Below are 24,028 nucleotides of genomic sequence, written 5' to 3' on the forward strand. Positions count from 1 at the left end.
ATGATTTCCTTCCTGTAACTTGTCCAGCAAGAGATAAACAGGTCGCTTTGCATATCTTTAAAGGAGAAAAATAAAGTGGAGGGAGCCCCAAATACCCACCAATCCCCAAATGCTATCTGAGCCTGGAACTTGCATGGTATTTAAGGGCAGGAGACTTGCCTTCGTAATGCCTGGCTTAGATTTCAACAAGATGTGATCTTGATCTTATTCTACCTGATAGCCAGGAGCAGGGATCTGAAGATTTTTCAGAATCTCCTTTTGGCTCTGCCAGGGCCCAGAGGGTATTCTTGGTAATCAGAGTGCCTTAGCCTCCCAGGGGCCAAGGGCCGGCTATCCAGGTAGACGACCCTGGAGCCCTTGCAGCCCCTGGCATTCCAGGAAAGATGCGAGTGACTGCGACATGCCAGTGAAGGCAAGCCAGGCAGGTGAGGCACAGCCGCAGATCATCGTCAGACACACAGGCAGGCAGAGCCCGCCAGGATGGTTCCTCGTGTGAGAAGCATTAGCCTCGAGAGCCTCCATTTTCTCAGGAGTGGGAGCATTTGCTGAGAAGAAACCCCACTCTGTTAGTCAGGTTTCTGGGGAGCCAGGGAGTCATCCCCAGGAGCCCTGGAGCTCCGGGCCCTAGACTCTGAGGCTGCTGCCTTCCCAGACCAGGTCGGCTGTGGAGGGCAGGCCGCAGGCGCTCTGCTCTGAGGGGTTCACCCCTGGTGAGTCTGCCTCTGCAGGGATCTGCAGGTTGTGAAAACCAGGAAGCATCAGACCCAGCCCCTGGCCCTGAGGCGGTGGGGCTTCCAATCTCAGACACCTAAACCCCTTCATTCAAATTCCTTGAAAGCATGAAGCTTCACTTGGATTTAAAGCCCCGCTCTCCACATTTTCCGTCTTCACTTGCACGGCCGGGGGTAACATCCGTCATATGCCCGTTTTCTTGCTTTCACCAAGAGACTGGACAGGGTGGGGCACAAGTAGTACCTCTTCCACAGTACACACTTCTCAAAGTTTTCTCTTCTTGACCAAAGCAGAAGGAGAATCAGTCAGTGGGTGTACTGCATTCATTACATAAACCCAGGTGACTCTAAATGTGGCCATTCAGACATGTTCCAGGCCATGGTGGGGGGGGGTGGTGCGGGGGCAATGAGTCTGTCTTTCGTCCTTTGGGAGTTCTTACTGTTTTACTTGGGTCCTGGAGGGCTGGGTCCACTTGCCTCTAAGAGAGTGTAGAGCAATAAACATCTTAGCCAACACCAGAAGTATTTCTAAAAAGTCCAACATGTCTTTCAGAACAAACAGTTTTCCTAAGAGAACATAACACCCAGTGAAAGTGGATCCATCACAGGAGGCCTCCAGGGTGGCTGCAGAAAGGAGGCTCCGTCACAGTCCCAGCATCACCACCGCGGGCCAGGCCTGGGTGGCAGGGTGGATGGTTTCTAGGCAGGGCGTCCTTGGCTGGAATCGAGAAGCCGTGGGGCTTGGGGGAGGGGAGAGAATGAATATGTGTATGTATTATGTACTAGTATGTATATGTTTACACACACACACACACACTGGCAGAATGTTTTTTCCCTCTGTGTGCACAGGGTCATTTGAAAGAACCCTCTTTGGGTTTCATGCCTTGCTCAGGGGTGGGAGAGTAGAAGTCAAGAACTGTCCCTAGATTTGCTCGCTTGATGCTTGCAAAACCTCTAAAGGGAACGTGCATAGTAGCACCATGTTTCCAAATGAAAAAGACAAGCTAGTCTTGGGAGTTGAGGAATTCACCAGGGTTCACGCTATGTGAATAAATAGCATATAAATTCCCATAGCACAAAGGCATGGTTTTAATTATTAGCTGGGGGGCTCTGCACCTCTCCCTGCTTTGGAGGGATGAAGGGTTGCTAAATACTGTGACTAACACAACTACCTGCGGAAACTGAATCTGAAAATATAGGAAAATTTGGTTCAGATGAGCAACTGACCAAGTCAGAAAAGCTCAAGAGCCTCATGTAGTATCGGCTGCGTGACTCGCCTGGCAGTTGGCAGCGTTTCCGGTTCTTAGCGTTGCTGGTCTGAATGGGAAGGCAGCCCGCCAAGGCGACCACTTCTTGTGTCCTCAGCTCTTTTTCCGGCCCTTAGTCAGGGATGGTTGTGATGTGCTCCTGTGGTTTGCTTTTGGAATTCTTCACTTGTTTTATACCAGTTCTATGTGGATAGAAGAGATAGGGCAGGGATAACTTTAAATGTGTCACAAAGTCAGAAATAAACTACTACAACAATGACGGCAGTAATGGCTACTCAACTCGGCCACTTTCCTAAGAACTTTTCATAACCACCTTGTGATCCAAGTGCTATTCTTATCCACATTTTGCACTGTACAGACGAGGAAACTGAGGCACGGAAATAAAGAGTGAGTGGGGTCAGAGCTGTGTTCAAACCCGGATCTGTCTGCTTCTCAGCGAGGCAGGCGTTTCTAAAGTCTTAAGGAGAGTGTAGCCTGACCCCTAGGTATGTCATAGGTCATAGGTCATTGGCCTAGGGCCTGAAGGATACACACACACACACACACACACACACACACACATTGAACCCTCTCTCAAAACATTTTTTATGGGAAGCAGTCCACGCCTTCTGGGCAGCTTCCTAGATCTGTTTACGCTGAGAAATATGCTTATGACCAGGACAAAGTACAGGAAATCAGGGCTTGCAGACTGGACAGCTAGCCAAAAGAAAAGACTTTTCTCGAGCACATAGGTATCTGTAGGGCTTTCTCATAGGTGGTTTGTGCATGAGGGAACCAGAGCCCGGACCGGGGATGTCAGCTTGAGTTCTCTAGGATTCTCCCCGACACACATGATTCAAAACCTTTCTTTCCCTGAAATTCTGAAGAGTTGGGTGATATTGTGCTTCTTCATCCCCAGACAAGCCAGACCCCCCAGCCGGCACGCCTTGCGCCTCCGATATCCGGAGCTCCTCGCTGACCCTGTCCTGGTACGGCTCCTCGTACGATGGGGGCAGTGCTGTGCAGTCCTACAGTGTCGAGATCTGGGACTCGGTGGACAAGACGTGGAAGGAACTAGCCACGTGCCGCAGCACCTCGTTTAACGTCCAGGACCTGCTGCCTGACCGAGACTATAAGTTCCGTGTGCGTGCCATCAATGTGTACGGAACCAGCGAGCCGAGCCAGGAGTCTGAACTCACAGCGGTGGGAGAGAAACCTGAGGGTAAGCTGCCTTCACTTCGTCTCTGGCCTGAAATAAATGTGCGTGAACTACCTTGTGCAGGTAGAAACCTGGACTGAGAGGGGTGCAGAGGAGTGGGGAAGACATCCATGGTGACAGGCAGCATTTTTGGGAATCTTGATTTCCAAGGTTGTGATGCTGATCCATACTTTAAAAGAAGTACATACCACTTTTTAAGCAGCATTGGCACACTGCCATCAGGGGGCAATGGTGTGTCAATCAGGAGCACAGTCCTAGAAGTCAGGAGCTCAGGTAGACCTGAAGTTTCAATATCTCCCTTTCTCCTCCTCCTCCTCCTCCTCCTCCTCCTCCTCCTCCTCCTCCTGTTGCACTCAGATTTGAGTGTCTACTCAGTGTCAGGTCCTCGGAACACCAAGACAGATAAGACAAGTTGCTTAAACTCTAAAGGGAGCCCAGCCGGTGTGGCTCAGTGGTTGAGAGTGGACCTATGAACCAGGAGGTCACAGTTCGATTCTCAGGTTGCAGGCTCGATCCCTGGTAGGGGGTGTGCAGGAGGCAACCAGTCGATGTTTCTCTCTCATTATTGATGTTTCTCTATCTTCTTCTCCCTTCCTCTCTGAAATCAATAAAAATACATTTTTAAAAAATCTAAGGGGACAACTGTGTACACAGCTAATGATGGCGAGATGGTCTACATCTATCTAGCAGTATGAACAAATTGCAAAGGAGACACAGCAGAAGGCATGAGTAATTTGCCATGGACGTTGAGGAAGGCTTCCTAGAGGAGGTGGCACTTAAAACGAATGGGCTTCTAAGCGACAGGGAAACTAAGGAGAGGCATCTCTCACAGCGGAAACAGCATGAGCGAAGGTACCAAGTAATGGAAATGTGTGGCATTTTGAGAAGCTTGTGAGTGGCCAGGGCATGTGCTGTGTGAGTCAGAACAGGAGGAAGCAACCCTGAAAGGGCAGTTCAGGTCGAATTGTGAAGTCTATCAAAGATCTTCGGGCAGGGGTTTGATATGATAGATCTGCTTGTTTTTTTAATGCAACCTGTTTATTTCAAGTAGCATACAGACTCCAGCTAGACAGACCCATGTGTTCCTAAGACTTTTGGAATGTTGCCTTTTGGGGGAGATTCTTTTACTATGTACAACGTTATAATTTGACATCTGTATAGACTGCAAAGTGATCACCATCACAAGTCTATTTTTTTAAGAAGAGAATTAGAGGAAGAGTAGAGCTTTGCTACTCAAAGTGTGGTCTGGACTAGCAATCTTGAGACCCTGGAGTTTGTTGGAACTGCAGATGTCCACACTCACACACACCCCTCCCCTAGTCTCTTCTGAACTTCACCATCCACCCGCTCCGCCACCCCCATGAATCTGTATCATGAGAAGCACTGGAGTGGAGGAGGGGATGAGAGTGGAGTCAGTGAGACACTAGTTGGTTCTCTGTGGTGTAGTCCAGGAGAGGGATGATAAGGGTATGAACTAAAATAAACCCTCATGCGATGGAATTGGCCAATCTTGATGACTTTTTGGGTAGGGAGTTGAGGGGGAAAATTAGAAAAGTTTAAATGACTCCCAGTTCCTGGCTTGGGTATCTGAATTCAAGAGTCATTTAGTTTATTGTTATGATTCATCGTGGCTGACATCTATTAGGCACTGCTATATGCTAACAGTATGTTCAGCATTTTCCATGAATCGTTTCATGCATCTAACTCATTGAAGTAGATCTGTCATCTCCCCTATTTATAGATGAGAAATGAGGTTTACAGGGGAGAAGCTAGTTGCCCAGGGTTATAGAGCTCGTATTAGCGAGTTGAAGCTGGAACTCAAAGCTGACTGACCCAGAGCCTGGGCTTCTTTGGCTGCCTCCCAGTGACTTGGAGGTTGGATAGCAGGAAGTCCAGGAGGGTGGGGAGCAGGCAAGTTAGAGTGGGGGTGCCAGGACAGGCAACCAAATTGCAGTCTGCATGTGTTTAGCATATTTCTTTAAGAAGAGGATTCTTTTTTTTTTTCTTTAAGCCTATTCATAGCTTTTTTTTAAATTAAATCTTTATTGTTCAGATTATTACATTGGTTCCTCTTTTTTCCCACCATAACTCCCCTCCACCCAGTTCCCACCCCACCCTCCGCCCTCACTCCCCACCCACTGTCCTCATCCATAGTGCACGATTATTGTCCAATCTTCAGAAGAGGATTCTTTACCTCTTGGAAAGAGGCAGGAAAAAGGATAACATTGCAGTGGCACCCGCCCAGGCCAAGGCCAAGGAAAGCCTGGAGCTTTGAAGGGGACGTGATCTGTTGCACCCCTGCTGTCTCCTCACGTCCCCATTCACTCCTGCACGTTCATGCTGTGGCAGCAGGAGCCGCTTATGTCCCCCTCGCCACACCTCACAGGCACCTGTGGGTTCCATTGTGTGACGTCACCCCTCCTCATTGTGTTCCATCATTTCCTTTAGGTCAGTAGTTGCCAAACCAGTGGTCTGCGGACCACTGGTGGTCCATGAGGTCCGAAAGGTTGGCGATCGCTGCTTTAGGTCACAACTCAAGGGCAACTTCTCTTAGAATAATTGCTGGACTTTATAATTGCCCCGTTTTGTGTTGCCTTCTTCCATGTGCACTGTGACAGTGTGTGCTTGATTATATAATACTAGAGGCCCGGTACACGGATTCATGCACTGGTGGGGGTCCCTCGACCTGGCCTGTGCCCTCTCGAAATCCAGGACCCCTCAGGGGATGTCAGACTGCTGGTTTCGGTCCGATCCCTGCAGGCCAGGCCGAGGGACCCCACTGGTGCACGATCTGTACACCAGGCCTCTACTATGCATATAAGATCTTTGGTTAATCTCTTCCTGCCCTCCCCCACCCCTCTTTCCTCTGAGATTCATCAGTCTGTTCCATGTTTCAATGCCTGTGCATTGAGCATCTGCCCCCTGGTGGTCAGTGCATGTCATAGCTAGGCTTTTATAGATAGATAAATAGATAGATAGATAGATAGATAGATAGATAGATAGATGATAGATAGATGTGTCATGGGTATTTTAAGGAAATGTGTTTTTGCCTCCCCAACTACGATATAAGCTACAAGAAGAAGAAGGTATTATGCCTCTATGTATTTTGTTCTGTATACCCACAATACATGGCCAAATATTGGAACATGGCTGGAATTCCATGAAAAACTTTCAGTAAATGGATAAATGGATTGGACATGCTGGCAATCACAAGTTTCTGACTTTCGAGCCAGAGCAGAAAGGTCCATCACAATTGTGTGTAGGTTCTGAAAGTCAGAGGGATTGGAAGAGATGTGAAGAGGGTGTGCCTAGAGGACCACGAGGGTAGAGAGGACAGGATGAAGGCAGGAGCTGGGATGGGACTGGTAGGGTGAGGAGGCTAGTGTCTGCCCGCATGCACATGGCCCTGTTGCAGCATAAGCTGACTGACCACACAGCGATGCCCAGGCTCTGGGCATGGTGGTGTTGTGCCTGACAGCCCCCAGCAGGTTTTGCTTTCAATGGGCCTTCAGTACTAATCCCTGTGTCCCCTCCTTGCCTCCCCCAGAGCCGAAGGATGAAGTGGAGGTGTCCGATGATGGTGAGTGCTGGCCACCCGCCTTGGGTGGGCTCTAGGGGTGGAAAGGGGTGAGCAGGGATCTGATGGCTCACACCCACCCCAACCCCCACCCTGCAGATGAGAAGGAGGCTGAAGTCGATTACCGGACGGTGACGGTCAATACCGAACAAAAAGTGTCTGACTTCTACGACATCGAAGAGAGACTAGGATCGTAAGTGGAGTGGGAAGCACCCTTTGGGCCCCAGCGTGAGGGTGACACAGACCCCCCAGTGAATTCCATGCCTTGTCTTCCCGTTCTTTCCTGGGTTTGCCAGCTCCCCAGACTGACATGCCTGCAGCATCAGGAGGGAGGGACAGCATTCCACGAAAGCATGGCCACCCAGGGCTCTAGCCGCGTGTATTTCTGCGCTGGCCCCTCTGTGGAGGGCTTGGGCGAGCCTTCCTTTGCTGTGCCTCATTCTCCACACAGCCCTGAGCTGAGGGGACCATGTCTGAGTCAGACTGTCTTCGGGACCCTCCCATCCGACCCACAGAAGGCAGGCCGGCCTGACCTGTGCTCCCTGTGCGGCACTGCTAGCTCAGGGCTTCAGGGACGCACACCCTTGCAATGCACGGCTGCCCACTCTGGCGCACTCTCCGCACTTGGTCCGCACTCTTTACTCTGAATCCTCCCTGGGGTTGGACCCCATCCTGGGCCCTGGTCACAACCAAGCGCCCCCTCCAGCAGCAGCGCCCCGGGCTGCCTCCCGCTAGCACTCTATTCCTGAGCACGGGAGGTGGAAGCAAAGGGGGGGTCTCTGCTTGTATTCCCAGCCTCATAGCAGTTGGTACAGGGAGCCGGCACCGCTAGTGGGAGCTGTCAGAGGACCGCGCCCTGTCCCACAGTGGGCAGCAGGGCCTCCGGGCTGTCTCCGGGACAGTGCTGAGGAAGGGGGAAGGGAGGTAGCCACTCAGACATTCTCTGTGTTTGGGGAGACTTCCTCAACCTGACCTCACGGGTCCCTCTGGTGGGAAGGGGAGAGAACTCCACCAGCCACGCTGGAGGCCCCACCAAGGCGGTGACCTGCTGAAGGAGCAGCAGGGCTGGCATGTTGGGTGGGATGTGGGGCCAGCACAGGCTGCAGCAGGCAAGTGATGGGGAGAGTAGTTTGCAGTATTAGAAATGCACTTCCCTGACCCAGAGCAGGGCTGGCAAACTCTTTCTGTAAAGGGCCAAGTAATGGATGTTCCAGGTTTTGTGGGCCATGCAGTCTGTGTTGCAACTACTTCTCTGCACATTCAAGGGCGGGTGGGACGGGGGGGAGCCATGTGGGGTCTCCCACAGACAATATGCACACAAATGGCATGACTGTGCTCCAATAAAACTTTATGAAAACAGGCGGGCCAGATTTGTGGGCCATCCCCCAGTGGGCGGAAAGCTTGGCTAAATGTGCCTTTTCCCTCCTCCTTTCACTTGCAGTGGGAAATTCGGACAGGTCTTTCGACTGGTAGAAAAGAAAACTGGAAAAATCTGGGCAGGGAAATTCTTCAAAGCATATTCGGCAAAAGAGAAAGAGAACATCCGGGAGGAGATCAGCATCATGAACTGCCTCCACCACCCCAAGCTGGTCCAGTGTGTGGACGCCTTCGAAGAAAAGGCCAACATCGTCATGGTCCTGGAGATGTGAGTAGCCCGCTGCCCCACCCGCCCCTTCACTGCAGGCAGGGGCGTGAATGCAAGACATTCACAGCCCATCCAGCCAGGGACTGACCACTCGGCACAGCTCTGCGCACAGCACTGGGCCTGACCACTGACCACCAGCCCCCTGAGCCCCTGCTCATTTCCATAACAAATGGGCAGATCTTGGAGGACCCCCGTCCCCTTCCCCCCTCACCTCCCTGTGAAAGGGCTCCTTGGTTCCATTCAGGGGCCTTCTGATCTGGAGGTGGCTTCAGAGGAGGAGGGGAGGGATGGAGCAGCTTCCTGACCAGCCTGTGAAAGGGAGGGGTCCAGGGTGGGGGCTCAGAGTGTAGAGTGTAACCTTGCTCCCTCCTCTTGCTGTGCTCCGTGTGCTCATTTGTACTTTCTTCACTTCTCAGTCAGCTTTCTGTGCTGGGTTGTACACAGCAGGGAGATGGATCCAGTGACCTCTAGCCAAGGCTTTCCTTTCCAGGCTTTCCTCTAGTCCCACTTCTCCACCTCTCCCACCTCTGAACTGCTGGCATGTGTGCACATGTGCAAACACACCTGTGCACACAAACTCACATGTGTGTAAACACATGCACACATGCGTCCAAACACACCTGCACACATACACGTGTGTGTAAACACATACATGTACATACTGGTGTCAGTAAGTCAGACATCTCCATAGTGTCTATATTTTTAAGAATTTCTTTTCCTTTTCCTGCTTTGACTATTTTTAATATATGATACTATCTCATCAAAAAATATAAGAACAAATGCAATGAAAAATCCCATTCCCATCCCCTGCCCCCATCTACCCTATTCCTACCCCACCACCAACCAGGAAACAATTTCATTGGTTTTGTCTGTATCCAGTTTCTTTGTGAAAATACAAGCACATATAATACATACATCCATACTGCCCACCTTTTAACACAAGGGCAACTCGTAGTTACGATTCCATACTTTGCTTCTTTTCATTCTACAGTTTACCTTGGAGACAGTCCCCTATCAGTAGCAGTGAGCTCCCTTGTTCCCCCGCTCCGTGCGACGTCATCACATGCATATACCACGGTTTATTGTCCTCTTTCGGCAGGAGTGGGTGGTTTCCAGGTGTTGCTTTTACAAGCAAGCAGTTTCTGTAACCTGGTCCCATACACCCTTTCACTCATGCCTGTGTGCATCTGGAGGATAAACTCCCAGCAGTGTGGGGTGCTGGATCAATGTGTATGTGGAATCTTGAGAGAGATTGTGCAGTTGACAGCAGCATCCTGGAATTGCTCCTTCCCAGGCAAGGCGAGCCAGGGAGGCCAGCGAGGCAGCCCCGAGCTCAAGGCGTGAATCCCTCCTTCGTGAAATGATGAGTCCCTTTCGGTTTCTGTTCCTTAGGAAAGTGGTTAACAGCACAGACTTGAGTCCCATAAACCTCACCGCAGTCCCAACTCAGCCTCTTACTTGGTGTGCGACCTTGAGTAAATTACTCGGCTCTGCCAACCCTTCGTTTTATTATCTGAGAAAGGAGGCTATAAACCGCCTCGTGAATAGTGTGGGATCAAAGGGACTAGCGTGTGGCGGGCACAGTGCTCTGCAATGGAGAGTTGCTCTCGGTAGTTCAATGCTTTGGCTTTTTCTCTATCCTGGTCTTTTTCCCACTCAAAATTACGTTGTGAGCATTTTAACACCCAACTGGGTACCATGGAACAAATCCTACTATCCAGGTCCTATTACTGTGTAGCGGTGATTTTGTCATTATTAAATCCTTCTAGCAGGAGAGGTATTTGGGTTAGACTCCCATTTGTTCTTAAAATTCTGTGGAATTGGAAAAGATTCAAAGAAAATCTCTATCATATCTTAAACTCCGTTTTTAGCCCCAAACTCCAACTTGCCTCTCCACTTCCAGGAAGGATTTAGCCATGTGTGTGGCCTCACCCCCACCACAGCCCTGTGGCTGCAGCTTTTCACATTCGTTCTAGAGCAGGTTCTTGGTCCAGGCAGTGTGGGCATGTGGGGACATGTGAATAAACGCCTTATCTTTAGAAGTTAAATCTTGAGCAAGTTCATGAGGGCGTGCAGGGAGGGGGAGGAGGCGGCCCAGCCTGGGTAAGGCCAGGCAGCAGCACCAGTAGGCAGAATACCATACTTAGCTTGGAATTGGGAGTTGGCAAGCTGGATGGAAAATGTTGGGAGAAAATGTAAGAAGGCTTCCGCAGGTCTGGGTTTCATCCCTCCACCCCAGCCTCCCCCAAGGACAGGAGCAAATCTTCCAGGCACAGATGCCAGAGGATTCGCCTGCACTCGGGGTCAGGAGCTCACCCCAAGGAGAGGGAGCAGATCCGTGCTCGATCTGCGCTTCAGACAGGCTCAGCCTCTGCGAGCACAAAGGTTGGTGCTCAGCAGTGCCATTTGCTGTTTGACGGAGAAACTGGGGTTAGGAGAAGAACAATTCCTGGTGTGGTAGAAAAACACGAATGTATTGCAGGGCCCCAGCCCTCCGTTCAGCGGCCTCAGATACAGGGAGAAACCGGGAGGAACGTGCCTTCAGCCTTTCCGACCTGTGGTTGCAGGACAAGCCTGTCACTACAGCAGTGGTCTCTGACACTGGGCTTCCTCCCGGCTCCTGACCTGGTATCTGGGCTTGTCCTTTTGGGAGCACGTGGGACGTTCCATGTGGTGGTGAGACCCTGAACACAGGAGAGGATGTGCCGTTTAGGCTGAGTCATCTAGGGTCCATCTCACTTTTGTGCTACTGTTGGCAAGATTGATCAAAGAACATCCATCCAGCTGGCCTCCATGAGACATGGAGTCAGAGGGTCTAGTCCCGAGTCTCCGGTAGTGAGTGCCATTCCTCCTGGCTGCCCGTGAGGACTGGGGGGTCTACAGTTTGGGGGATAGATTTGATCCCTTGGGATTAGGTGGCCTTGGTTATAGGTATTCATGCATTCATTCATTCATTCACTCACTCACTGTTAACTTATTAAGCACACATTTCTTCGGGCCCGATCTTGGCCTTGGCATTATCCCATCTCTGTGGTGGTGGCCCCTTTCCAGCCAATACTTTCCACCAATCATCCCGAGTGTTTTGAATAGAACCATTTTTTTAACTGCTTCTTTTTTAAAATGTTTTTATTGATTTTAAAGAGAGAGGGAGGGAGAAAGAGAGAGAGAAGATTGATTAGCTGTCTCCCATATGCACCCCAATGGGGGACAAACCCGCAACCTGGGTATGAGCCCTGACCGGGAATTGAACCGGTGACCCTTTGGTGCACAGGATCACTCTCAACCGAAGGAGCCACACCAGCCAGGGCTGAAACCTATAGAATCATTAATCCTATTTTTGTAACTCCTTTCATTCTTAAAAAAGTGGAACAAAGGAGTAGTTTTCAAAATATTTTATATTTGAATAGGTTTGAACCTATCTGTACATATATTGACTAGGTTACCTCTAGAAATGCAGTAGTAATTATCTCTCTGGCTCCGATTTCTACCACTCATTGCCTCAGGCATTCCCAAGGGCACTGCAGATGATGGCGGCTTGCTTTTTCTCAATACTTTAAATTTAGAAGCAAACATTTTGGGGCATCTTGTCTGTGCCAGACATTGTCAGGTATAAACAAGGGTCTAGATATGAGCCAGACCTTTTCCAGACATGCTCACAAACAACTGTAAGGAAAGGCAGACTTGAACAAAAGTGCAGAGACAAGGCTTTGGAAACCCAGGGAGGGAAGGCTCACTGCATATGGACAACAGGGTGTGCTTTATCCAGAGGACATGAATTTCTTCTGCCTCTCAAAGCTGGTAATGGTGTAAGCCAGTACTTCCCGAACTTGTTGGATCATAAGAATGAGCTGGGGTGCTTATTAAAAATACAGATCCTCAGGTCCCTCCCAAATTTCTAAAATCAGAATCTCCAGGAGTGGAGCTTGGGAATCTGTATTTTCAACTAAAGCCTCAACTGGTTCTTTTAAAAAAATAAAAAACGATAACATTATTGAGCAGTTACCATGTGCCAGGCACTCTCTAAGCACGTTAGGTGCATTACCTTGGTCTTCACAGCAATCCTGTGAGGTGAGGCTGTTTTTATCTGCATCTTTGAAGCACAGATGTTCAGAATCACCTGTGACCTAAGCGCAGATTCCTTTAACTTGGAATGAGAGCCTGGGTGGAGAGCAGTAGACATGAAGAGCTTGAGGAAAGCGGCGCCACCTGCTGGTCTCCCTGGACCTTCTTGGTTGGTTCTAAAAGGGTCCGTTGCAGCGCCCCCAGCGGCCATGCGCACAGATGATCTTTCCCAGCTCAGAGGGTCCAGAAGTGAATGTGGTTGTCATGTGGTGACAGAGGCCAGCCTCCCAGAGGCTGTGCTGTGCAGGGCCCCACAGTGCACCTCTGCCTGTTTCTCCCTCAGGTGTCAGAGAGGTGATCCACTTGGCAATAATATGTGCGGAACACCTCCTGTGTGTCAGGCATGATGCTTACAAGGGTTCCTTCGTTCCTAGCAATTCTATGAGGAAGGGAACTGGGGCTCAGAAAGATGAACTCACACAGCTTGTGAGGCAGAGACAGGATTCATACACAGCTCTTTCCCTTCATGATGACTCCCCTTAGAAGAGAGAAAGGCCCTCGGAAGAGGACTAGCCTAGAATGGATTAGGTGGCCTTGGTAATAGGTCAGCTGGAGGACTGATGCCTACATGAGTTACCAAGGAGATGCTTTAAACCAGCGGTCGCCAACCGGTGGTCCACGGACTACTGGTGGCCCGTGAGGTCCGAAAGGTTGTCGACGGCTGCTTTAAAGTTTCTGAGCAGTGAGCAAGGAAGATGGGTCAGAGGGGTGGGATGGGAAGAGAGAGGACCACTCAACTCTGAAAGTGAGGCCATCCATTTGCACTGAAGGCCAGTACTGTGGCAGGCTGGACCCCGGGGCAGTGCTTAGCACAGCCGTGGGCAAACTACGGCCCGCGGGCCGGATAAATGAATAAAACTAAAAAAAAAAAAAAGACCGTACCCTTTTATGTAATGATGTTTACTTTGAATTTATATTAGTTCACACAAACACTCCATCCATGCTTTTGTTCCGGCCCTCCGGTCCAGTTTAAGAACCCATTGTGGCCCTCGAGTCAAAAAGTTTGCCCACCCCTGGCTTAGCAGAAGATGTCCTCTGTGGGCCCCAGAAACACCATGGCCAGGCCCCAAAGTCTATCCAAGCAGGAAGGATGTACTACATTCTAGCCTGGGCCCCAAGCATGCAGGACAAGTCAGTTATGCTGGAAGGAGTGAGCTGATACTACAGGCCTAGCCAGAGGAAGCAGATCGATCATAACTGTAAGTGTGGTAGGTTACAGCCAACGAATTTGCTGAGGCTTGTTGTTGAAGATACTTTGTTGTTCCTATGAGTATTATTTCAAGTTTCAATTCTCTGTGACTAAAAGACATGGCTAGAATACAAGAATGATCCCCTGTACATCGATAGTCATTTGGGGAATGGAAGCTGCCCCCAGCCGTTAACCTTTTGCTAAGGAGATCATGTCTGGATCTGTCAGTTCATGACACCCCTGAAACCACCCGGCCTAGGTGCTTCCCTGAATCCCCCAACAGCTTAGTGGGCACAGGCAGAGTCCCCCAAGAGGAGACCAGGAGGCCTGGGCCCTCCTCTCACAGTGGAGATGACCAGTGTAACAGGGCAGTGGCCTGGGACTCAGGACACTGCAAAAAGTGCCCAGCACCCCCATACCCTGGGCTTTCCTGCCCGTCTTCCCAACCCCCGACCTGCCCTTGGCCAGAATCCCTGCCAGCCCGGGCTCCATGATCCTGTGGTCTAACTGCCCCCTTCTGTCCCTGTAGCGTGTCAGGGGGTGAGTTGTTCGAGCGCATCATCGACGAGGACTTTGAGCTGACGGAGCGAGAGTGCATCCAGTACATGAGGCAGATCTCGGAGGGGGTGGAGTACATCCACAAGCAGGGCATCGTCCACCTGGACCTCAAGCCCGAGAACATCATGTGTGTCAACAAGACAGGCACCAAGATCAAGCTCATCGACTTCGGTCTGGCCAGAAGGCTGGGTAAGGCCTCTCCTATTGTCCTCAACATGTAGTGGCAGTGGCTGTGGCTCACACACTGGGTATTAGAGGGAATGCACAGCATTGGAGTTAAACTCAGAGACTGTGGAGATGGCCCAGGTTCAGAACCCACCTTTACCACTTACTAGTTGTGAGGCTAAGTCCCAAATTCCTCATCTGTAAAATGGGATGATAGCAGTACCCACTTCACAGAGTTGTTATGGGGATCAAATGAGTGAATGCAGGTATAGTGATGAGAGCAGTGCCTTGCACATAGTAAGTAAGCACTTTTGTAGGTGTTAGCAATTTATTATTATTACTAGAGGCCCAGTGCACAAAGTTTGTGCATGGGCAGGGGGAGTGGTGTGTGTGTCCCTCAGCCCAGCCTGCACCCTCTCCAATCTGGGATCCCTCTCACAATCCAGGACTGCTGGCTCCCAACAGCTTGCCTGCCTGCCTGCCTACCTGATTGCCCCTAACTGCTTCTGCCTGCCAGCCTGATCACCCCCTAACCACTCCCCTGCCAGCTTGATTGACACCTAACTGCTCCCCTGCTGGCCTGATTGACGCCTAACTGCTTCCCTGCCAGCCTGGTCACCCCTAACTGCCCTCCCCTGCTGGCCTGGTCACCCCATAACTTCCCTCCCTTGCCAGCCTGGTCGCCCCCAACTGCTCTCCCCTGCTGACCCGGTCACCCCTAACTTCCCTCCCTTGCCAGCCATCTTGTGTCCACATGGGGACGGCCATCTTGTGTGTTGGAGTGATGGTCAATTTGCATATTACCTCTTTATTATATAGGATTTTTGTTGCTGTTGTTGTTGTTGTCCCTTTTATATTTTTCACTCTGGTGCCTTCAGAGTGAAAGCACCTTGTGATGGTGCTTCCTACACTTGCCTCCTACTGTCCAGTTTTCAGTCTCCTGCTGCTTCCTCTCATTTGATTCTCACAGCAACCCTGTAAGGTATGCAGGGCAGATGTTATGAGCCCAAATGATAGACTAAGAAAACGAGGTTCACAGTAGCTTTTCCCAGCAGGTCCCACCAGGAGCCAGGAGGGGTCCTGGGGCTGGAATAGGGACCCCAGACACAGTTTGAGCTTCCTGAGCACCTGTGCTATTCCGGCCGTGTGGGGAGGTGCAGGAGGTGGGCGGCACCTGCACCCAGCCCCGAGGTCATTTTGGTGGGTGACTGTCTGCCTCACACGCCACCTCCACCCACCCTGCCTGTGTAGCTCTGTGAGGTCTCAGGAATTGAGGAAACCGCTTCCCCCTCCACCTCCTGACCACAGCCTTGGCAACACGGGCCTGGGGCCAGCAGGAGCTGGCCTTTCTTCCCCCCCCTGCAAGGAGCCATCCTGATCCCAGGAGGTCAAACAGAACGACTAAACGCCGGAATTTACTTTCTCTTCTACACCCTTGCCGGGTCACTACCCCTATTAGTTGCCCTGATTGGTGTCCCGAGGTTGGGCGAATGCACCTGCTCTTCTCTCTCCTGCTGAGGGCATGGTGTGGGGGCCACCGCTGGTGGGCAGGAAACCCTAACAGTTTAAACAGATAGGGCACAGCTGGCCTAGGGAGCTAGCATGTCAGAGCCCAGAGAACACAATGGGCAGGCTGCCTTAGAGAGGGGATATGTGGGGACAGGGTGTCTAACACGGGGCAGAGAACTGGGAAGTTAAGATGTAGCAGGCAGGGTTCAGGCTTGAGCTGGAGCAGAGCTCCCACGTCCGAGAGCCATTGGGTGCCTTGTCTTAGAGCACTCACTGGGGCTCTGTTGTTAACAGGACCAGGAGCAACCACAGGCCAAAGGCGTGCCACCCCTCCAGGAGCTGGCACCTGGTGTGCATACTCCAGACAGCTCTTGTCCTTTATGGCTCAGAGGCACCTGCGGCTAAGGTTTCCTGACGATCCTCCCAGCAGCTCCTGGGAGGAGAGAGATGAGGTTGCACGTGGAGAAGCCGTGGAGTAGAGAGCTTGGCTTGGGAGTTAAGACCCTGCACACTGTAACTGGGGGGGGTAAATCACTCACTTCCCTGGAGCCTGTCCTTGGAGCCTGGGGTTGTCGAGAATGTTACATAGGAAAGTTTGTCAAGCAGGCAGCAGGGCTCACTATTACCAAGCACAGGTCCCAGCCCCGCCTCAGGGCACTCGTGGGAGAGGCAGGCACAGGGCAGAGCCCTGGCAGCAGGGGTTTAGCAGCCTCTCCTCCCCGCCCCACCTGCTGAAGGCACTGAGGCGAGGGTGTGGCTGCTTGGTCTCATGGTGCATTGATGCACTTGTTTAACGGGAGGCCGGGGTCTCTGTGCCTTCTCCTGGGAGACAGCAGCTGAGGCCGGTCCTCTCTGTGTCTCTCCCGGGCACACAGATGAGGGCATCCAAGAACGATGGGTTGGCTCCACAGTGTTCTGGCCAGTGATCCCTCTCTATCTGGTTACAGAGAATGCAGGGTCTCTGAAGGTCCTCTTTGGCACCCCGGAGTTTGTGGCACCTGAAGTGATCAACTATGAGCCCATTGGCTACGCAACAGACATGTGGAGCATCGGGGTCATCTGCTACATCCTGTGAGTCTTGGGTATAGGGAGGCAGGGGCAGGGAGTGCCACAGGAGGGTCCGCAGGCTGCCCTGATGTTCAGGGGTCAGGGTGGCTCATGGTGGCGAGCCTGCCCCAGAGTCAGGAGGGTGGCAGGCTCCCATCTTACCCCCTGGCCTGCCCTTCTTGCGCTCCCAGAGGTCAGCCGCCCACTTCACACTCCCATGGGAGCACCTAGCTCCACACACCAGGACCGGCCTTCCGGGCCCCTCGCCATCCCTGATGCTGGCCAGCCTGGGGCCTCTGGTTAGGAGGGTGGGAATGTGGCTGGTACCATGTAATTTACCTTCACTTGTGTGGGTGGGTGTGGAGAGGAGGGAGGGAGCCCAGGTGTGCGTCTCCTGTGGGCGTCATCATTGTCTGCAGAGGACAGCACCCCATCCTCGCTGCAGTGGTCTGGACCAGCGCTTCACAAACAGTACCATGTGTGAATCACCTGAGACAGTTTAGGTTGCAGGGTGGTTCAGAAGGCCTGGGGTACTTGGGAATCCACATTTCCAGGAAGGAAATGTCCAGGTTGCCAGTAGTGCTGGTCCAAGGATCGAGCTCTGAGGACCAGGCTTTAGGTGGGATTATAGCTACACCTGGAGGGATAGTAACAGGGAAGGGCACTAGGACTGTGGGGAGTGGACAGCCACGTGGGAGTGTTCACAGTGAACACATCCATGTAACCTATACCCAGATCATAAACCACACACTCCCTCTTGGTGGGATCTTGCTGGTTTCACCTCTGAAGCCCGGGCCACAGACAGCCATCGGCCTCAGAGGCAGCCCGCGAACTTGTGTGGCAGCACACAGCTATGGGATGGTTAACCCAGAAGGTGTAGATGTGCGTGCATTCATTTTGTGAAAAAGTAGATTTTGTTCTTCAAGCAAAACGAAAAATTAAGCGTTTTCATGGTAAGTAGGAGGAGGACCTCTCAGAATGCTTCCTTGGACCCCTGGGGTCCCCAGTGTGAGCAATGGCTGTGGGCGACCCTGCTGCACAGCCAGGCTCAGGAACCCCTGTTACACAAGCTTTTCCAAATGAGTGATTTTTTGTGCAGAGTGGCTTTTCCACAGGCTCAGGAGTTTTACTGTCACTGTGGCCTGTGAGGACAGCCTCCCTCAGCATCACAGCCTCCCGTATCACAGATTCTGTACCCCAGAGTCATCTTCCCCCCTCCTCGCTGTCACCCCCACCAGCATGGCTTCCCCCAGAGCAGCAGAGAAGGCCCCGGCCAGGAGTGCGTTTCCCTGCCTCTCTCTATTGCAGACCTCTCCAAGAAAAAGGGGGCCGATGAGTAGAGAAAGCTGCACCTGATTCTGAAGGCCTGGCTCCTCCGTAAATAAGGAAGCAGGACAGTGGGCCTCGCCTACCCTTTCTGGGGCCGCCCCGCTGGACGATGCTCACACTGTCCAGGGCCTGGCTTGGTCCCTGGGTCCCTCTGCAGCCACGAGAGACGTGCCTGACTGTCTCCCCGGCTTTCCCACACGAGCCGAGATCATCTGCAGCCACGGATTTCACAGGGTCCTCGTTTAATCCTCAGGACAAACCAGGGAGAGGGTCATGGCAGGGCTCCAACCTCCATTTGGCGTTGAGATGACCAGGGCCAAAGCCTCCCACGTGGCTGTCCACTCCCCACACTCCTAGTTGACCCAAGACTGACGCGTTTCCCAGGGTACAGGACTTTTAGTGCTAAAGCGAGGACAGTCCTGGGCCAACTAGGGCCTTTGGTCTCCCTGCTGGTCAGGGACAGCGCCGTGACTAAACTGCTCAGTACATGTTCACAGTGACACGTCTGCGTAACCCACACCCAGATCATGAACCAAACACTCCCAGGGCCGCGGGGCCCTCCTGGCGCCCTCCCGGTTACTATCCCCCAGGTGTAGCTATCATCCTCATGTCTAAGATCATGCGTTAGTTCTGCCTATTCTTGAACTTGATATAAATGGAATCACACAGAAAGACACATCTGGCGTCTTTTGCTCAACACTGACTGTGAGGCCCATTCACGTTACTGTGTGTAGCTGTAGCTGCTCATTCTCGGTGCTGTGCAGTGTCCACTGTGGAGCATCATCCCACTTGTGTCTATTCCGTGTTGATGGGCTTTTGAGTAGATTCCAGTTGGGGTGTTGCAAGGGTTCGGATACATGTGTGTTAGTGAATATATTTATGCATTTCCATTGGACATATATATTCCACAACTGGAATCACTAGGTCATAAGAGCACTTTATTTTAAAATGAAAATCCTTTTAGGTGGAGGAACATAGTAATTGGGATAATATGTTATATGTTTACTAGATTATTTTTAAAGCAAAGACCAAGAAGTAGGGCAGAGCTTTGGAAATGGGGAGAAAGTGATTCTGATGAGTGGGGCACCAGCCTGAAGTTGTTTGGGGGGGCGGGGTGGAGAGGGAAGAGAGGCGTGTGTGGTGGGGACGCAGGTCGGCCCTGCTTAGCCTCCGGCAACCGCCCCCCCCGCCCCCCCAGGGTCCAGCACCCATCACTGTGGGCTGCTCTGCCCGCTGGGACTTTCCCCGCTGGCTCTCGCAGTGGGATAGAGGTTGGGCAATTCCCTCCCGAGCTAGGGCTCTCAGCAGAGCACATGGTGCCACAACAACTGTTGGAACCAGACAGATTGCTTCCTCCCAGTCCTGCTGTGCAGAAACCTGGAGCCGCTGCTGGAGCACCCAGAAGAGCTCTCTGGTGCCCCTGCTGCACAGCCAGGTTTACCAAGAGGGGAGTGATTTTTTTGTGCACCGCGTCCCTCTCTTTGGAGCTTGGTTGTCTGTCTGGCAGTTTCTGTTGAGCCACCTTCTGCATGTGTACCAGAGAACCTCCTCCCCACCCCTCCATCTCCTTTCTGAGGCCCGGGAGAGATGGGGAGGCCAGGGAGTTGGGGGACAGGTGATAACATTTATTATTTAACACGTCTGTGAGCGCCTCTTAAGCAACCAGTGCTGCCTGCTGTCTTTGTAGGTTGCTCTGACTTTGTTGGAGGGACTCCTCAAGCCCCGGGAGAGGTCAGGGCAGAGCCGGCCCTGGTGCTGGACACCTGGTCCCCTGCCTGCCTGGCTTTTCCAGGCAGAGTAGAGATGCAGCAGGCAGGGCTATGGGGTCCCTCCCCTCTCACCCCCGTTCTGAAGAGAGAGAGTCGATTTTGTGAATCTCCTGGAGACTCTTATTGTGTTAGAAAAACCTGCTTGATTTCTGGCAGGAAAGCGAGGATGGGGTGCTCTAGGCCACACTTCCATGTGGAAGAACTTCTAAGCCCCGCCTTTTCTCTAAGACCTTCCTCTCCTGCCTCCCTGCCCTCTGTTCCTGAGCACTTGGTGTTCCCTCACCGCCTGCAGGGGCACCACCCCTCTGTGCCCAGCCCTCACCCTGTTCCAGCATTCCTTCTCTCTCCCTGCCCTCAAACCAGGGTAAAGAGCAGCTACTGCTCTGCTTTCTCCTCCCAACCATGTACCTGACAGGGCAGTGAGAGACTTCCCGTTTCTGCTCATTGGTTGAGCACCCGCCATGAGAGAGAGCCAGAGTCAACCCCATCAGAGTCTAACTTTTGGGGACAGCAGGTGGTGAACGGGGGTGAAGTGCCAGGGCCCAAGCATCGGGTACGTACCCAGACTTGGGTTTGAATGCAGGGCTCTTCAGAGGGATGCAGTGGCCCCACCCAGGGCAGCCCTCCTCTCCACCCATGAGCCAGACATCTCTCTGAGTCCAGCTCCGCGTTTACCCCTTGCCCACACCAGGCCCAGCCACCACCTGCAGGTTCTTGGGTGGTGTTTAGCATGACTAAACCCCAGCTCTCTGCTTCCTAGGCCACTGCACAATAGGATACCCAGCTCTTCCCGTGGGACCTGCCCACCCTCGTAGTTCTCTCACCACACTTCAGTATTTGATGGCTAAAATGGGATCCAAGGCGAACTCTTCCTAAGCAATCAGTAGTCCTGCTAGCAGATGTGTGGTCTCCTTAGCTGGCCGTTCATGCAGCCAGCCAGTCATCTGCTGCTTGAAAAACACCATGGGGAAAGTGTAGTCCAAGAAGCACTTCTCTTTGTTCGAGAAAGAGTTCACCTTTCTCCTGCCTTTCTGCCCTGAGAGCAGAACAGACCTTGCGTCGGATTCCCTGGGCAGAGTTTTGCTGCAGTGAGGTATTAAGAAATTAGAACACCCTGCAGTACTGACCATTGGGACTCATCAGCACAAAGACTAACATTTGACCATGAAAAATGAACATGAAGACTCTGTATTCACTGGTGAAAGACCATTTCAAGTGAGGAAAAAGAGCATCCAAGAACTTGCCCACACTGATAACAATTTTGTGAAACCCCGATGAATCCTTTGGTTAAATTGGGGAGGAAAAATATTTTCCTCTGCCCTTTTAGGTTCAGTAGTGGGGGCCTGCAAATCAAACTAAAGACAGATTAACAGGAGGAAAAAAACAGATTTGACTATGTACATACGCATAAGAGGTAAAGAAATGTGACTCAAGGAGGCATTTCGGGTCTGAAGCTTATATACTGTTTTAACAAAGAGTGATAAATTGGAGAGAAGTCATTAGACCAGAGAAAAGGGTCTGGGCAAGGCTTCTGGAGGGGTTAAGTTGTTAGAAGATCCTAGGAAAGGTATGGTCAATAAGGATTGTTTCGCAAGTTTGTTATGCAAATTTGTTATGCATATAAGAGTCTCCTCCTCTACAAATGGAAATGTATATCACCTTAACAAAGAGAAATTTATGTCCTGCTTTTAGACAGAAAGAGAGAGGACAGAGAGCTAATTGCCTTCAGCTCAAGACAATCCTTATGCCATATTTGGGATCAATTAAAAACTAGGCAAGACTAGGAAGAGAGGTGAGTGGTTGAGTTTTAATGCTACGATTATTCTGTTTGTGATTGGGTTAATTTTTTAATCAAATGATGCGTGATCCTTATGTAAATCCTGGCAATAAAGTAAAAGTTCAAAGAAAGTTTTAAAAAATCTGTAAAATCCCACCACCCAGAAACAGCATTACTAAAATTAGAACACTCTCTTTGTTATCACGCTCTGCATAAATACCATGTTTTATTTTAGAGACACACTCTTTAATAGGGGAGATGCTGGGGGAGCTCAGTCAGGCGAGGAGCCAGCTGGGGCTCAGGGGTATTTCAGATGGATGGGCTGCCAGGAACGAGCAGCGCCAGAGGCCAGAGGTGAGGAGGCTCTCCCTGGCTGTGAACATTACAGAGATTAAGGCCTGTCTTTGCAGGATTACAGTTCCTAATTAGGAAGGGAGGTTTACAGAAGGGGGCCTTTCAGCATTCCACAGCTGGGTTGTTTGCTTTTTCTGCAATCTTTTGGAGTGCTGAAGGGCTCTCTCCCCCCTCCCCCCACCCCTCTGTTTCAAATGGAAAATGTCAAAACAGAAAGAAGCAGGTGGCTGACAAGCAAGAGTTGGGCTGCTTCTTGGTGGGCCTAACTGAGGTCTGCGAAAGAACAAAACTTCAGTGGAGTAAATGTGAAGGTGGAAGTGACTTGAACGATTCATAAATCAGGCAACATCCCATCTAGTAAATAGAGAGATGCTCCCAGCATCAGTAGGAAATGGAAGGGTTTTATGGGCAAAAGGAGTCCTAGCAAAAGAAGAGAAAGGATCACTACGGTGTCGGGTGAATTTCCCGCCAAAATATAAGATGGCGCGTTAAAATGCCTATATCTTTTGAAGTATGGGTTCGATTGAAATGAAATATTTGGTAATACGCAGTTACAATCGGCCCGAGTTTACACGTTTCCCGCACTCCACCGCAAATCTATATGAACCGAGTTTTAAGACGGCTCCCGCGGAGTACGCGCAATTCACGCGAGCCGACTTAACTCGTTTCCCGCAACCCAAGTGGGATTATGTCAGGCCCGGACTTTTTCTTTGGGGAGGGGAGAGGGGTGGAAAGGGACCAGCCGAGTTTTGTTGTGCAGATGACCTCCCTAGGGCTAATCAGGGAGTTTCAGATTGACTAAAGATTACATTTCTGGAAGAGGTTGAAGTTACAATGTTGTGAGAGTAAATGACTCCATCTTGGGCCTGTTATTCCTTTTTTTAACGGGTCACACGGGATGGCAGGGACGGGAAAGCTTGGAGCGCCTGGGAAGTCTAGGCCAGCACCCTGGGTGTATAAAAGGGGAAACTGGGGCCCAGAGCAGGAAGGGAGTGGCACGTAACAGTGTAGATTCCGGACGATAAGCTCCCACCCTTCCCCCACTGTTATGTGACCGAGGATGATCTCCATGCATTCTTAAAACATAAATCAGAGACTAAGACACTTTAATGCCATCTATAAAAATCTGTTATTCAAAAACGCAAGTCTGTTGATTAGGGTGAGATAATTCACATTACCAAAGCTTGCTTCTCCTCACAAAAGGCCTTGCCAGAGGGTTTCTTCCATGCCAGGGTTTCCTCACGGTATGTCAGTGGGTTTTGTTTTACAAAACTTCATTCTTAGGTACAGGTGTATTTCATAGCTGAGGGCCCTGAGTGCCAAACAGCTCCAGAAGGGTTTGTGTGATTGGTTGTGATGATGGGCTCCTAAGGATTTGGGAGACTGAATTTAGTGAAGCCTTAACTTGGGAAGTTAATGGCAGGAATGGCCCAGATTCGTCTCATGGGGTTCAGGAGGGGTCAGGGCTACCTAATTTGTGGGGCCCAGTACGAAATTTAAAGGTGGGGCGAGTTTTCCAAACACTAAGAATCTCCAGATAACAGTAGCAGAATATTAAACCAAGGGGGGGGGGCATCAAAGGGTGGGGCCCTGTACAACCTTGAGGCCGCCCTAGATCAGGGTGAATGGGGAGTGGATGCGTGGTGTGACAGTGAAGTCCTCAGAGGTGATCGGTGAGGCCATTGAGCCATAAAGCTGTTCTATTCTTCTTTGAGATTTTACCATCCGAATTTATCTGGAGTAAGCTATGGGTAAATGAGTCATTCCTGAGATCACAGACTGGGGAGGCA

General features: G+C 51.2%; 1 protein-coding gene across 1 annotated transcript in view; it reads left to right on the forward strand.

Annotated features, from left to right (window-relative positions):
* The window catches only part of MYLK (myosin light chain kinase), a 262,717-nt gene that overhangs the window by 221,471 nt on the left and 17,218 nt on the right, over positions 1–24,028 (forward strand). Inside the window, 6 exon segments of the mRNA XM_006092848.3 lie at positions 2,898–3,200; positions 6,745–6,777; positions 6,874–6,967; positions 8,216–8,419; positions 14,260–14,477; positions 16,910–17,033. Coding sequence (XP_006092910.1) covers positions 2,898–3,200; positions 6,745–6,777; positions 6,874–6,967; positions 8,216–8,419; positions 14,260–14,477; positions 16,910–17,033 — 976 coding nt within the window.

The sequence above is a fragment of the Myotis lucifugus genome, unplaced genomic scaffold (genome assembly GCF_000147115.1).
Source record: "Myotis lucifugus unplaced genomic scaffold, Myoluc2.0 scaffold_105, whole genome shotgun sequence".
NCBI classification, from domain to species: Eukaryota; Metazoa; Chordata; class Mammalia; order Chiroptera; family Vespertilionidae; genus Myotis; species Myotis lucifugus.